General features: G+C 34.9%; 3 protein-coding genes across 4 annotated transcripts; all 3 read left to right on the forward strand.

The window, feature by feature from the left end:
* Window positions 1–1,410: 1,410 nt before the first annotated feature.
* On the forward strand, window positions 1,411–4,478 carry LOC145166032 (WD repeat-containing protein 26 homolog). Of its 2 annotated transcripts, none has more exons than XM_079084961.1 (6): window positions 1,411–1,538; window positions 1,989–2,104; window positions 2,212–3,108; window positions 3,196–3,297; window positions 3,390–4,019; window positions 4,120–4,478. In XM_079084961.1, exons 3-6 carry the CDS (start codon window positions 2,308–2,310, stop codon window positions 4,360–4,362), a joined length of 1,776 nt encoding a protein of 591 aa, XP_078941087.1. In that variant the 5' UTR covers window positions 1,411–1,538; window positions 1,989–2,104; window positions 2,212–2,307; the 3' UTR covers window positions 4,363–4,478. The 2 variants fall into 2 exon arrangements, with proteins under 2 accessions (XP_078941087.1, XP_078941088.1); XM_079084962.1 differs by lacking the exon at window positions 1,411–1,538 and adding an exon at window positions 1,583–1,801.
* A 3,132-nt stretch (window positions 4,479–7,610) lies between these two features.
* LOC145166038 (uncharacterized) lies at window positions 7,611–12,287 on the forward strand. The gene is made up of 4 exons (XM_079084967.1): window positions 7,611–7,808; window positions 7,899–7,952; window positions 8,557–8,608; window positions 11,955–12,287. Exons 1-4 carry the CDS (start codon window positions 7,720–7,722, stop codon window positions 12,147–12,149), a joined length of 390 nt encoding a protein of 129 aa, XP_078941093.1. The 5' UTR covers window positions 7,611–7,719; the 3' UTR covers window positions 12,150–12,287.
* A 943-nt stretch (window positions 12,288–13,230) lies between these two features.
* LOC145163700 (pentatricopeptide repeat-containing protein At3g09040, mitochondrial-like) lies at window positions 13,231–15,348 on the forward strand. The gene has a single exon (XM_079082497.1). The coding sequence runs from the start codon at window positions 13,231–13,233 to the stop codon at window positions 15,346–15,348; it is 2,118 nt and encodes a 705-aa protein (XP_078938623.1).
* Window positions 15,349–15,969: the final 621 nt, after the last annotated feature.

Consider the following 15,969-nt stretch of genomic DNA (forward strand, 5'->3'; position numbering starts at 1 on the left):
GTATGCATTTTTTTGGGGTTTTGGTCAAAACCTCGATTTTTTTGGATTGGCGGTCCTTGTGAGCTACTTTGTTTGTGGTTTTGGTCCCTCGTAAAATTAAAAAGACAAAAAACTCCTTATGATACATTTTCTATGTTTTTTTTCTATTTAATATAAAGTTTTATTAATAAAAATTATGGGACCCACCTCTCTTTCTCCAGACAAACAAACATACATAAACACACACTAGCCTTCATTCCTTCTGCTACGTATCTCAATCACCCATTTCACTCATCTTCATTCTCAGTCGCCCCATTTCACTCCGATCTGGGTCTTCAATCTATTCTTCCATTGAACCGTTAAACGAAGGAGAGGCAAACCCAAACCCACATCGATGCAATTTGGAATGGTTAGAACTTAGAACCCTAAATACGAACAGGGGGTTTTTCCATTGTTGAATCTAGATGAAAAAAATCCCCGAATAACATAGATGATGAACAAGTGTCATCAAGAAAATACCAGCAAGTGCTTCTTTTTTTGCTAAGGTAAATGGAAAACGATGGGGAGAAACGACAGGGTGAAAAACGATGATGAACATGGGTCATCAAAAAAAGTACCAACAAGTGCCACCATTATCAACCTCCATTGCAACTTCATCCCTTCTTGAAGAACATAGGAAACGTTTAGATGATCTCTTTGATTCTTTCTATACCAACTCATTTGCTGAAATTCCTTTTGAGGACATATACCCAAAAACTGTTGTAGAAACAACTATTTGGGATTGAAACAACTATTTAGGATATATAGATTCTATTCAAGAACACGATGAGCAAATCTGGAGTTTCCGGTTTTGGGTTTTCTTTATTTGTGGGTGTGTATGGGGAAGACGATGAGAAAAAAAAGTTGAGACTCGGATGCTATGAATTGGAGATTTCATTAAGAACCATAAATGGAAGATTTGGGTGTGATATCTAGGGAGCGATTTAGGGGATTTGGGGGATTTGAATGAGTGAGATTTGGTAACATGACTGTTGCAGCTTCCATTGTTGTAACTTTTTTTAGGATACCTCCATTGTAAAGTGGAAGAGAGAGAGAGAGAGAGAGAGAGAGAGAGAGAGAGAGAGAGAGATAGATAGATAGATGGGCCCGATTTTATATTTAATAATAATAATAATTTTAAAAAATGAAAGAAATATGAAAACTAAATTCATTAAGGGTATAATAGTCTTTTTAGTTTGAACAGAGACCAAAACTGCATGTAAACTAGCTCAAAAAGACCACTAATCCAAAAAAGTCGAGGTTTGAACTAAACCCCAAAGAAATGCATACGGACCATTTTTGCAATTTTGTCTAATAATAATAATAATAATAATAATAATAATAATATTGGTCTTTGTTTATCCTCCCCAAAATGCCCCACCCTCCCTTGGCTAATTACCAAAAAGTTCACCCCACCCCTCAATACCTTCCAAGATCAAATCATTTCAGTGGTATTCTTCACCATCTTTGACAGTCCACAACAGCCAGCGAACACAAGGGTTTTCTTCTTCCACCGTCAGGTATCGGTCCTCCTTATCCCTCTTTACTCTCTCTCTTTCTTTCGGTATCTGTTTCCCTCTCTCTCTCTCCCGCTTTTTTCTTTATCTCTCCTTCTCTGTCTTTTCTAATGCACCTAACTTATGATTGTAACCCTAGATCCGCCATCTATTTCCCTGGGTGTTAGACTTCGCGTAGAATCTTTTGATTGATTTATATATATTTCTTTTCCGATGAAAGTTTGTCGTTTTTATTGGGTTGGAGTGACACATCAAGTTGAATTACAGTAAGTTCGGATATAATTTCATATAAACAAGATATTAAGCGTAGTATGTCCATGTGTGGGCTTTTCGATCAACCAAGAATTGGATTATTGTTCTTATCTTGAACTTGGAACTTATATGGAACTTTGAGTATCAGTTCTATCTAATCAACTTTCAATCTATCTAAATAGCCTGTTCATACTCTTTCAGCTTCTCAAACTGGTTCCTGAGGGCTCCAATAAACCCAACATTGCATCACTTGGATAGGCAGAATCCGCTTATGATTTATGAGAGTTGTATTGATGATCTAAAATTGCAATACGCAGGTATCCTTCCATATATACCTTATGATTTACTTGAAATGATGATTATATTCTAATGTCAGAGTTCAAAGTACATCATTCTTTGAATTATTCTAACTTTCTTTATTCAGGGGGTTATTTGTGATTCACTAGAGGTACTTGACAAATCTCTGTCCATCATCCTTTGATATCCTCTTGTGATTATATATGGGCTGAATGATCATTTCATGGGAGGTATAGAGGATGATGAACCACCCTCAAAACGTGTGAAAGCTTCTTCTAAAGAACAAAGAGGTCTTTCAAACGGAAAGTTTGTAGAAAAACCTGCAAATCACTCATTTGCTGCTTCAATGGCTCGCCCCCTAGCCCTAACTTCCCAAGGGGATGATGAAGTAATTGGTACAAAAGGAGTTAAAAAAGTGGAATTTGTTAGAATTATAGCTGAGGCATTATATTCTCTTGGGTACAGTAAAACCGGGGCATGTCTTGAAGAGGAGTCTGGAATACCTTTTCACTCATCTACTGTCACTGTCTTCATCCAACAGATTCTTGATGGAAATTGGGATGGAAGTTTGTCTTCTTTACACAAAATTGGTATAGTGGAGGAATCTATAATTAAGTCAGCATCCTTTATGATATTACAACAGAAATTCTTTGAACTTTTGGATCATGGAAAGTTGATGGAAGCTTTGAAAACACTGAGAACTGAGATATCACCTCTTGAAATTAACAGTAATAGAGTCCGTGAGCTTTCTTCATTCATTTTGTCACCTACTTATAGGATCATTGATGGAGTTTCTGGTCAAGGAATGGTCAAACTGAAGCCTAGGTCACAACTACTTGAAGATTTGCAAAAATTGTTTCCTCCAACAGTGATGATACCTGATAAAAGGTTGTTACAGCTAGTAGAACAAGCTCTTGATTTACAACGGGAAGCTTGTTTGTTTCATAATTCTTCAGTTGGAGAAACATCATTGTTCACTGATCATCATTGTGGAAGAGATCAGATTCCTTCACAAACAGTTCAGGTCAGGGCTTCTATTTATCTTGTTTCTTCAGTTTGTGATTAGTTTTCAAGTTATGAGCATTGATTTGTTTCAGTTATGGTGTTATAGATTTTACAAGATCACAACGATGAAGTCTGGTACTTACAGTTTTCTCAAAATGGGAAATATTTAGCATCCTCATCAAGCGATAATTCAGCAATTATTTGGGAGGTAACACTGCTCCCTCTTCTATCAACTTTCAATCATTTTCACAGTTTCAACTTTCACCCTTATATCAACTTCAATCTTTTGATTTCTTTAAGGTTGATCTGGATGGAAAACTCTCACTAAAACATAGATTAATCGGTCACCAAAAGTCTGTCTCTTGCGTTTCATGGAGCCCAAATGATGATCAAATCCTGACATGTGGTTTAGAAGAAGTTGTGAGGCGTTGGGATGTTTCATCTGGTGAATGCCTTCAGGTTTATGAAAAGGGCCTCATTGGTTTAATCTCCTGTAATTGGTCTCCAGATGGGAAGTGTGTGTTCTCAGGGTTAACTGATAAAAGCATAATAATGTGGGGTTTGGATGGAAAAGAGATAGAATCTTTAAAAGGCCAAAAAACCATTAGAATCTCTGATTTACAATTAACAAGTGATGGAAAGCTGATTGTTACAATTTGCAAGGAAACCATGATTCTTTTAATTGATAGAGAGTCAAGAAGTGAAAGATGCATTGAAGAGGATCAGATGATAGTTTCATTCACATTATCAAAAGACAATAAATATCTTCTTGTTAGTCTCGTGAATGAAGAGTTACATCTTTGGAACATCCAGGGGCATATTCGTCTTGTTGCAAAGTATAAGGGGCATAGACGTTCTCGGTTTATTGTTAGGGCTTGCTTTGGTGGACTCGATCAGTCATTCATTGCTAGCGGGAGTGAAGATTCTCAGGTATGTATATACGTATATATAAACTTATAGATTGATTTATAAAGATGTTGAGAAATGAAGTAATGTATGATTTTTTTTTAAAAAAAAAAAATGGATGTAGGTTTATATATGGCACAGGGGATCAGGGGAGTTGATTGAGACATTGGAAGGGCATTCAGGGGCAGTTAACTGTATCAGTTGGAATCCTGCAAATCCACATATGTTGGCATCAGCAAGTGATGATCGGTCAATACGTATATGGGGGTTGAAACAGTTACATGTGAAACAGAAAGGTAAAGGGAAATTAGTATCTGGAAATGAAAATGGAAATGGTGTTCATTATTGCAATGGAGCAACAACTTGAATAACTTGTTTTTCTTGTAAATACATCTCTACTTGACTTGCTTACTCACCAAACACAACCAATGGATATTTGTAATTTAATTCGAATCTGAAATGCATGTTTACTTACTTCTATCATCTTAATAAATGTTCTCTACTGCTTTATGTGTAATTACTTTGAGCTGAGCATATGTAGAAACATATGATGGCTAGTGTTTTTATGTGGTAAATGTGTATACAGTGTCTTAGCCTTAAATTCATGTGTGTGTGTGTGTGTGTGTTGTCCAAAAGAGTTTTTGTTCGGCTGCCTAAGAAATGACTCCTAAAGTCTGATCATGTGTTAAGAGTGGGTGGGTACCTGTATGCATGTACGCATTTGAGTGTGTGCATGTATGAATGAAGGATAAAATGATATGATGAGAGTGATTTTATACTTCTTCTGCTAGCCTATACATGAGAGTGATTGTAGAGATTAGACGTGATGAGTTTTGAGAAATGGGTCTAGACAACAGGGTATCATACCAAAGGCTTTCCAACTTGTACTGAGGAAACATAAGTCTTATTATACTTGATTGTTATGACTTATATGTGATCGAGGAACCCACTAGGGAGTTAAGGGAGTTCATTCACGAAACTATTAAAGTGAGTACATAGTATTTTGAGCACATATAGCCGTACGTATGACATATTTTCATATTATGTGCCTTGTGAGTATATATACTAAATATTACTTTCTTATACATTTACTTTGTTGTACATCTTATAAGTAAAAGAGTTTCGAGAAGGGGTCTCTCTGTAAAAAAATTTATGATTTTTAAAGACTTCTCTAGGTTACATAAATCATCATGACATGTTGCATTCGTTCATGCTCAAATATGGGTGAAGAGACTAGTGTGATCAGGACACTTATAGAGACCTGTGTATCTATTTGAGATAGAATTTGTGTTGTCATTTAAGAAGGCATTAACGACACACTAGACCTTTCAAACCCTTCATGTGGTGCTCATTTCTACCCTGCTTTTGAGAGTTTGAGCATCTGAGTATCTAAGTATGCGTTGTGCCAAGTATGATAACATGTTCTCTATCAAACCATCTTCCTTTGGGGATATATCATGGGAGCCCTTCAACAGAAAAGGGACATAAAGATATATAAACATATATGACTAGGGAATTATGCATTTGTGTCAATATCATGTAGTGCATCGTTTAAGTACATTGTTTATTCATTCAGTTTAAGTTATTATACAATGCTTTTTTCCAAAAAAAAAAAAAATAATAAATAAATAAATAATAAATAAGGAATTTTTTAGATATATAAGGGGTTATTTTAATATACGAATTCGTTATCTTCATAATTTGTGACTTTATCAATACAGATGACGATTATAAGAAAACACCGACAAAGGTTTTGGGTTTAACTAGGTATTTTGATTTCGATTCTCAAACAAAAAAATGTATCTTAATTGGCTTACGGAAAGGGTGTGATATTTGATGCAAATAGTGTTTCATCACCAACTTATTATACCTCACTAAAATGCTAAGTTAAGATATTGATAAACTCACCATAATAACCTATCTCTTATCCTAAATAAGCTAGTTAGGTCATTAGAAGAACAACGAAATTGATTTGGGGTCAAATGAATTAGCCAAGCAAGAGTGATAAAAGTTGTTATGATTTCATAACAAGATAATACATGGGCAGTGTAAAACTTTCCTTGTAAGGTACATGGGGCGTGTACAGCCCAACAATACCCATTTCAGTATTTCACCATTATCAGTTTATCACTCATTTAGGTATTATACTTTAGCACATATGCTTCCAAACCTTTCAAAATCCTTCTAAATGATAAAAATAGATGTAATAAGTCTTAAGAACTTATTTTGATACTCAATTACATAGTATTTGTATCTATGAATTAACGACCAAAGGTCTTAACGCTTCACAAGTTTGATATATTACTATGAAGACATCAACCTTTCATTTCAAGTTGTAAGTCTACAATGACTTCTTAGATTCAACTATATTGGTTCCAAATAACTAAGTAATCATGTAAGACATTTCTAAACATGATTTAAACATTAAAATGTCTCTATTTCTAACATTCAATCTATGATTTCCAAGTTCAAAAATGGATTTGTGAGATTTAACTTCACATATTTCATTATGAGTTCGAATGATCCATTAACATTTTTAAAACTCCCAAGTACATCTAGATTTGAAAACACTGCTTTCATTTGTAAATTTCAAAAGGGTTCTGTGATAGAAATTTGATATTGAAGTTATTTCATTCCATTTCAAAGGAGAATTACCTTTGGGATCAACAATTGAACTCACAAATTCCATGTAAAATATCACAAACACCATGTCAATATTACAAACGCCATGTAAACATTAGAACATACCAATGATCAAAATATAGACATCTGACTTACTTAATTAACCTAAAATCACGAATTTGGATCTATAACTACTCATATACGTTAGTACAATTGAAATTTAGATCTACAACCATAAATTATCATCCCACCAAGTTAGGGTTCTAGTTTTCCCCAAATCCACTATAATTGTGGAATCAATCATTCCAAGGGTGGAATGACGAGTCCTTGATGATCTAATGCATGATTTTAGTCTTTAATCTCATAAAAAAAAACTTATATTATCCTTAGAGATTCGGATTTGGTTGTAAACCTAAACCATAATTCGAAATCTTAGAGATACAAGGTGGAGTTGTACATTTCCAAGCTCTATGTTTTACTCTCAAGCTTTTTTTTTTCTTTGAATCAAACCCTTAGAGCTTCCATAAAATAAAATCACCATGCTCTCCTCTTCCTCCTTCTTCAAGACCGTTTTCTCAAATATGGGTGGTATGATATGTTTGAAGTTTCATCTAGTTGGCAACTTAGGTCCCTCAACTACCTATTTTCTCAACTTAGACACTATTTGACTTAGTCACTTGATCAAACTCTTAAATTGGTAACTAAACGTCAATTCTAAAATATTTTGTCAAAGAAAGACAAAACTAGTTTGGGCTAAATTACACTTTTAGTCCATAAACACTAAAATATTAATTTAATCATTAATTAAACCTTCTAACAACTTGAAACTTTTTAGTTTAATAAATTTGATATTTTAATTAACTTTTAATGTTTAATTTAATTTATTATTTGTAAACTTTTTGAAAATGTGTTCCAAGGTCCATTGTGTGATTGTGACCCGACCGACTCGCACCAAAAATACAAAACGGTTTTTGTTTGACAAACGCTCTTTTTACCCGATATCAAACACCCCCCAAAAACACCAAGTCAGAAACTGCGTAAGCTAGGGTCGTCCCTCTAATTTCATATCCAAATTCATGTTGTAAAGGAAATATAGATATCCATGGAAGTTCAGTCGAGTTCTAAGATATCTATTTCAAGCTCCAAACTTTCATCAAAACGGTTTTTGTTTGACAAACGCTACGGCTATGTGTAATTATTTGTCTCTCTGTCATATATTTACTTTTTCGATTCTTCATTTATACCAATGCAAATAGCTATAATTTACTTATTTTATTGCAGATATGATGAATGGAGAGAACCTTCGGAAGTTGCACTAGCGTATGGCCGCGGAATGTAATTTCCTTTTTCTCGTTCTTGTTATGCAATTCGTTTCTTACTAATTGAGTAATTGTTTACGCTGACGTTTATAAAACGTAGCCTACATTTTGACAAAAAAAATTCGAACAAACTGCCTTTACGCTTGATAATTGATTAGGTTTTTCTAGAACGTTCAGGGGTTTGATAACTAGGTTTCGATGTATAGTGAGCTCTCAACAACGTAGTATTGGGTTGCTTAAAAGTGGAAATTCGTACCAGTTGGATTACCTTGCTTCCTAACCACGATCACAGGGTTCGATTTGCAGAAGCCAGACAGGTTACATGTGGAATTTAGAATCAATTAGAATTATTTGTTTTTGGAGAAGAAATGGATTACTTATATGACATCTATCTATAGAATTACTAAAACTAAAAGAAAATTGGTGCATACCAAGTACCAAGTAACGGAGTTGGTGTAAATTTGTATTTTAGGGTACTAAATTTGGCATTCATAAGCGAGTTTGAGTTCTTTGATTCATTTACATATAGGGATTGTCAAGAAAATCATCTTTTGTTGCTTATAAAATGGAAGTATGGCATGATAATATGCTGATGTTAAATTTTCTTTTCCTGTCTGAAGGTTTTGCATTGTGCCTCTTGGGAAGGCTTTGCTTACAATGGTTTCTGAATCGGTATGATTGTCTTTCCTTATATATGCTTAGTGCATGTATATTCCTTGCTTTTGTTTTATCGAATTCAAATTAACTTCTAGTTTGATCTTCCTAATTATTTTTTTTCTAGTCATTTTATCCAAAACCAAATGAATTACATGTGATATTGTGTATAACTTGTATGGATTTTTATGGCAAAGGTTCGTAATTGGGTTATCTAGTATATATTATTAGCTTCATTTGCATTCAAATATTTGGATGTGTATGCTTTCGATTTAAATAAATAGATGTAAAACCTATTCAATCTGATGATCTATAAGCAATGGATGAATCTACATAAGTAAACAATCTTTTCATTTATGAAGGTCCCTATTTGATCTTTGAAATGCAAAATATATATGATTCATTTGTGTTGTATCAAGGTATAAAACTCAATGCATTCATCAATGTCCTTTCTCTTTATCTCATTGCACTAACTGTTGGTAAATTCATGAAAAACAATATAGTAGTATATATATATCATCGTGCTTTCATTTCTTCCTATTAAAGCTATCTACTTTAAAAAATCTATTCAATTATAGCAATACATCCGGATGCAAAGCTATTTTAACTGCCATAATTTGATAGATTTTTCAAAGTATAATGTCATACGAAAACAGCTATAAATTGGATATATTTATCAAAGTACAATGCCTTAATAAGAAAAAAACTTGAAATGCAACAGAAAGTAGAATGCTGTAGTAGAAAGAGATGAAAGTAGGACGCTATAATAGACAAATGAATGAAAATACGTTGCTATTTCTTGCATTTAGTGTAATATTGACTGGCAAATAAAATGTTTTGTATATGAATCTTTTTTTTTTAAATTTAATTTTTATGAATTTTTAGCCACGTTTTTGAAGTTCGTGAAAGTTTTAACTATATATGTTATTTTGACAAACACGAAATTGAAGTTGGAAGACTCATAGATTTTGAGTAATAGAACTTCCAGTTGCATGTTTTTATATTTTGTTTGTATTTCAAAGTATGAGTATACTTTGTGCTACACATCCAGTAAGTCGAGAGTATCCTTGAAGGGGCCGGGGGGTAAAAGGGGAATTCAACAAATAAGGAGCATCTTTGAGTGGAAGGGCTTTTTATGCATTTTACATTAGAGTAAATTACATCAATCGTCCCTCGTCCAGGTGCCAAAAAGCACGTTGAGTCTCTATTTTCAAAAATTAACTCGGACCGTCCCTGTATAATTATTTTTTCACTCGGGTCGTCCCTGTGGACATAAAATGACATTTTTACCCTTAATAATTTCTTTTTTAATTTTTTAATATGTATTTATCATTTTTTTTAGATTAAAAAAAAAAAGAAAAAAAAAACAAAATACCCTACCAATCAACCCACCCCTTCCGGGTCCCCCTTCCCCTTCGTTTCCCCCCTTTCCTTCTACATCATTGAAACCAGGTCTCCAGATGAAGACCACCATCCACCGCTCCATCTCCGCTTCTCCGTTCGCCGCCTGTCCACCACCGTCTAAGATCTGCACACCATTCACGAAGTCGCCGACAACCATGAAGTTGCTGAAAACCACAACCACACATCTCTTCTCTTTCTTTCTCTGCCATCATTGTAGCAACCATCGCCGCCTCCATCTGCGTTCGAAACCACCACCCCCTTCATCTGCACACAACCATCACCGTCTTCTCCCTCACCCCTCGCCTGACAGAAACGGAAGAATGAATCTACTTTTTTTTCGCCTCTTTCTCCGTTTGAAACCCTAGATCGGAGGTACATTTCGCCAGAGTAATATGAGACGGTTTTGTGTTGAATCAAACTCGACAGAGTTTCAACCTTGAAGAAATCGAGTCTGTCATTACTCACCTCTTTTGAAAAAATCAAATCTAACACCAACTGGAGTGTAGATCTGCGAACATGTGGTGATGGTTGGTGATTCCGACTCTCTTGCTTCGACTGGTGTTTCTACAAGGCTTGGTGGTCGACGGTGGTGGCTTAAGGACCCTTGGGAAGAAGGCGGGGGGGTAAGGGGTTATCGGCGGTGTTTTTGAAAGAAAAAGAGGCGGTGGTCAACCGTGGTGTGTGGTGGTCCGGCGGTGGTCAATGGTGGTGCTAAGTTGTCCGGTGGTGGTGATGATTTTGCTTTAGGGGAAAGTGGGTTTAGAAGGGAAGGGGTTAGATAAGGTGGGAGGGATGAGGTTTTTATTTTATTTTGTATATTATTATTAATTGTAAGAAAAATAAAATAAATCAAAAATAAAATAAAAAGGGCAAAATAGTCATTTCATGTCTCGTAAGGGGGATGAAACGTGTAAATTTAAACTAACGAGGGATGACATGTGCAACTTTTAACCAAACGAGGGACGATCCGAGTTAATTTTTGAAAATAGGGGTTGAATGTGCTTTTTGGCACCTGGACGAGGGACGATCCGTGTAATTTACTCTTTACATTATCTAGTCAGTAGTTTGTTATGGCTTACGAGTATGACTTATGACAGAATATTATAACTTTATAAGAGGGTAGTGGGAAAGAGAGTAGATTATCTTTTGTGAAAAGTCTGGCTGGGAGAGAAAGAGAAGTAGACTCTGGTAAAGCATTATTAGGGTTTTCCTTTGTTGTTTTGAGTATGATTAATCAATTCAATGAAGCTTTGTTTATTTGTGAAAAATCTGGCAAAAGTAAGGATTTTGTTTGTGTGGGACTGACTTAATGATATGAGTATGACCAACCATATTTACATTTTTCCTTGCAACTTGATGATTGATTCGGTCCCCTCCATATCCATTCACCCTTTTTATTAAGACAGCAAAAAAAAAACATCCACCCCATTCAGCCCTAAACAATTCCCATATTTCTCTAATACCCTTCCATTGTTCTTTATTATCATTTGTATTTGTATTCAAAGTTTTTCTTTCATTACCATCACTATTTTAGCATAATAAGGTGTTATTATTATTTAAATGTTTATCCATAAACCAAATACAACATTACAAATAGTTTGTCATCATAATTGTTATATTTCTTTTATAAATATATTTTTTTTAATCGTATCAGTAAGCATCTTATGCTAAACGTTTCACACTAACAAAAGTATCATTTCATTTGATGATAAATATACTTGGATTTCAAAATACATTGATGGTTAAGTTGCTCATGTATGATATGTATAATTATTTTGTTTTTGAAAAAGAAAAGCAATTGATTTTTGATATCAGATTTTATTAGTGATATGATAAATGTGTGGTAGCAGATTGTTTATACGTTATGTTATACTTTTATCGGTGCACACCAAATGCAGTAAATTTCAACTTATGCCTCTCTACCTATCAATAAGTTTTTTGCTGTTTTCTGTATGTATAGGTGAACTTTGCAGCAAGCCGAACAATCCAAGTTGTTGAACGACCAGATCAGCTTTCTCCTCAATCATTGCAAGCTAAGCTCAACAACAATATCATGTTTCCTATAAAGAATATATTTGGGCTCAAACACATTTCAATTTCACCCTTGCATGTAACAAGTGCCTCTTCACATTCCCATGCCAAAAGCCACGAATAATGTGCATAATTTTTCTCGCCTACATAAAATCCATGAATTGTTTTGGTGTAACAAATTGAGAACATGTTGATTGCTTTTTTGTATTGGCCAAAAACCTTTTGACATATTTCTATTTAAATGTCTTTACATTTATGGAAATCTTAGATGTTTCGATGCAAGAAATAGGAATAATGCACTTTCATTGGTTTGAAACATATATTTAAAATATAATTACATTTAGATATATAGAAAGAATCCTACTATCCTTTCTTTCTAGTACTACATTAAAGTTTTGAGAATTAAAATTTTGAGAATTTTACATGATTATAATTATAGCAAGGTTATCTAAATTTAAAACAAATTATCTAGTTTTATTTGGGTTTATTTTTCAAAGTATAATTTTCTTACTCTTACATGTTTAAATGCAAGAGAGAGCGAGCAACCTATTTTCATTGATTTGCTTATTCTAGCATCTTATTTCCATTATTCAATTAAATTATTATACTTGGAAATTGTATCCGGCTACGTTAATATAATGCTCATATCAAAACACGAAATTTTGTAAAATTAGGTTTTCGGATTCGAGCGTCAACTGATTTTTACCGGTTGGGTTTTCAAATATGCATCACTGAACATGGTTTAAGAATCCTCTGCACTTGTTCCAAACAATATTTCCGCCTAAATAAACAGGGTGTTGCTAAAAGAGATGTCACCTCCATGGTTACAAGAAAAGTTTGATCTTTCTCACTGCCCTCGAGTCGGAGCATTTACAGCGTTTTCTTGAATACAAAACTTTTCAGCCTGCCAAGAGCCGTCATTGGCATTTGTGTAGAAGCAAATAGCTCGGGTTGAACTTCGTATGAGCTAAATGCGCGGATTGTTATCCCTTAAGAGGCATGTCTCCATCTCTGCAATCCAAGCTTCCTGTAACCCACAAAGGCTCTACAACTCGCGCTTTTGTTTAAAGAATGTAAGCACTGTAACTTATGCTCTCAGTTTGGCGGGGAGTTTAAGATCATATATTCTTAGAACCGAGATTCATGGTTGTAAAATCAAGCACGGTTTTTCAAATGACATTTACTCTCAAAACAATTTAGTGAAAATGTACATGAAATGTGGAATGTTCAGTGATGCATGCAAGCTATTTGATGAAATGCCTGTGAGAAATCTGGTTTCTTGGACTCTGATTATATCCGGAGCAAATAAAATCGGTGAGTATGGGATGGCTATGGGGTTGTTTATTGAAATGATGCGAACTGAGTATTTCATGCCTAATGAGTTTGCTTTAAGTAGCATCATGAAATCAGGTATTAGTATGGGAGCTGTAGAATTTTGTCTGTGCATCCACTGTATTTCTGTCAAGATCGGACTGGAAAATAATGTTTTTGTGGGTAGTTCAATTCTACACATGTACTCCAAATATGGAGCCATTGAAGCAGCTGAACGATTGTTTGAGAGTCTGAATGATCCCGATCTTGGTTCTTGGAACACCATGGTTGGAGGCTATGCACAATGTGGACATAGCTTCGAAGCTATCAATCTTGTATCTTCCATGCACTCGAAAGGAGTCCCAATGGATGAATTCACCTTCATACATGCTCTTAATGCATGCTCAATTACATCTAATCTGGACTTTGGAAGCCAGATTCATGGACAGATTGTTCGAAAGGGTTTTGAAGCAACGGTTACACTGATGAACTCATTGATAGATATGTATTATAAAACCAGTGCAAAGGACCATGCTTGGAAGCTTTTTGAAACAATGGAGGACAAGGATATAGCAACATGGAACACAATTTTAGCTCTTTCTTCTGTAGAACAAGTTGTACCCTTGTTCACTGATCTTATGATCATGGGCTTACAACCTAATCGTATAACATTTTCAATCTTGTTCCCAATGTGTGGGGATGCTCATATGGTCAACCTCGGTCTACAGTTCTTTGGTCTTGCATTCCGTATTGGTTTACATGATGATCCAAATGTCTCAAATTGTCTTATTGGCATGTTCTGTAGATGTGGTGCCAAAGAAACTGCACGTTTGATTTTCAATTCCTTGCCTTCTAAAGACTTGCAGAACTGGAACGAGATGATCCATGGGTATAACTTGAGCTGTGATCTTGAAGCCATTAAGCTTTTCATGAACTTATGGGGTTCAAGTTCAACCATTGAACCAAATGAGTATACCTTCTCATGTGCCCTCGAAGCATGTTTCAAGGCTGAAAATGTGGAAGCTGGTAGACAAGTTCACGGGATTATAATTAAATCCGGTTTTGCTTTCAATGGACACGTGTGTAGCTCGTTAGTCCATGGTTATGCTAAATCTGGATTCCTAACCGATTCGTATGCGTTTTTTGATGATAAAATGGACATAGTGACTTGGGGAGGTTTGATTTCAGCATTGGTGGATCAAGGCTACACGAAGGAAGCCATTGAGGTTTTCAATCGTCTAAAAGAAGACTCAAAAAAACCCGATAAATTCATATTCGTTAGTGTTTTAAACGCGTGTGCTACAATCGCGTCTCTAAACCTAACAAAATCGATTCACAGTCAAGTGTTCAGAATCGGGCTCGATAAAGACGAATATGTCGCGAGTGCACTCATAGATGCATACGGAAAAAGCGGCGATATAACAAGTGCAACCATCGGGTTTCATGAATCATGGAGATTTGCTGACGTGGCACTTTTCAATACAATGATAATGGCGTATGCTAATCATGGTCTTGTAACTGAAGCAATCGAAGTTTATGAGAGGATGAAATCGATGAATCTAAAGCCAAGTCAATCAACATTTGTGTCGGTTTTATCGGCTTGTAGTCATGTAGGTCTTGTTGATGTTGGGCGTATGTTATTCAGAACGATTGTGTTGGATTACAAAATGGATCCTTCCCCTGATAACTATGGTTGCTTTGTTGATTTGTTGTCAAGAAATGGGTATTTGGAAGAAGCCAAAAGGGTGATTGAGGGGATGCCTTATCAATCTTGGCCGGGTATATGGAGATCATTTGTTAATGGGTGTAGGATACATGGTGAGAAAGAGTTAGGGAAAATGGGTGTGAAGAAATTATTGGAGTTGTTTCCAGAGAAAAATGCAGAGGGGTATGTAATGTTGTCAAATATTTATTGTGAAGAAGGTAAGTGGGAAGATAGTTGGAAGGTAAGGAAGGAGATGATTGATAAGGACATAAGAAAAGACGTGGGTTCTAGTTGGGTTAGCGTATAGAAGAGGGACAGATAGAATTCACATAGCAGAAAAAAAAAAAAAGTAAATTATAGCAAATAGCAACGCACTTTATTTTATTATTCATAATGGCAATATCTTTACATTTCCTTAGTTGTAATATCAACTAATTGCAACGGGGTTATTAGTCTTATATTTAGACACCATTTTTGTAATGCTCTGTTACATATGGTCGTTTTTTGTAGTTTTGCTTTGAAACATGGGGTTCATGTCGGCAAATTTGCTAATAGGCAGGGACCAATCTTGTACTTTTTGTGAAACATAGGAATCATTTATGTTATTTTTCTATTAGGTCGTGACCATTTCTATAATTTTGTGGAACATAGGTCCTGTAATTTTGCTATTAGGCAAGGACTACATCTGTAATTTTGTGAAACATAGGGACCATTTTTGTAGTTTTATGAAACAAAGGGACAATTTCTATAAACTCGCAGAGACTATTTTTGTAACTTTGTGAAAAACAGGGACCATTTCTGCAAATTTGGTATTAGACACTGACCATTTATGTAATTTTATGAAACACAGACCATTTATGTTGCTATTTTTCACATTTTTGCCCAAAAGAAAGATGATTTGCAACAATAGATTGAAAAATATTAACAG

This window comes from Lactuca virosa, chromosome 3 (genome assembly GCF_052849685.1).
Source record: "Lactuca virosa cultivar CGN04683 chromosome 3, Lactuca_virosa_CGN04683_v6, whole genome shotgun sequence".
NCBI classification, from domain to species: Eukaryota; Viridiplantae; Streptophyta; class Magnoliopsida; order Asterales; family Asteraceae; genus Lactuca; species Lactuca virosa.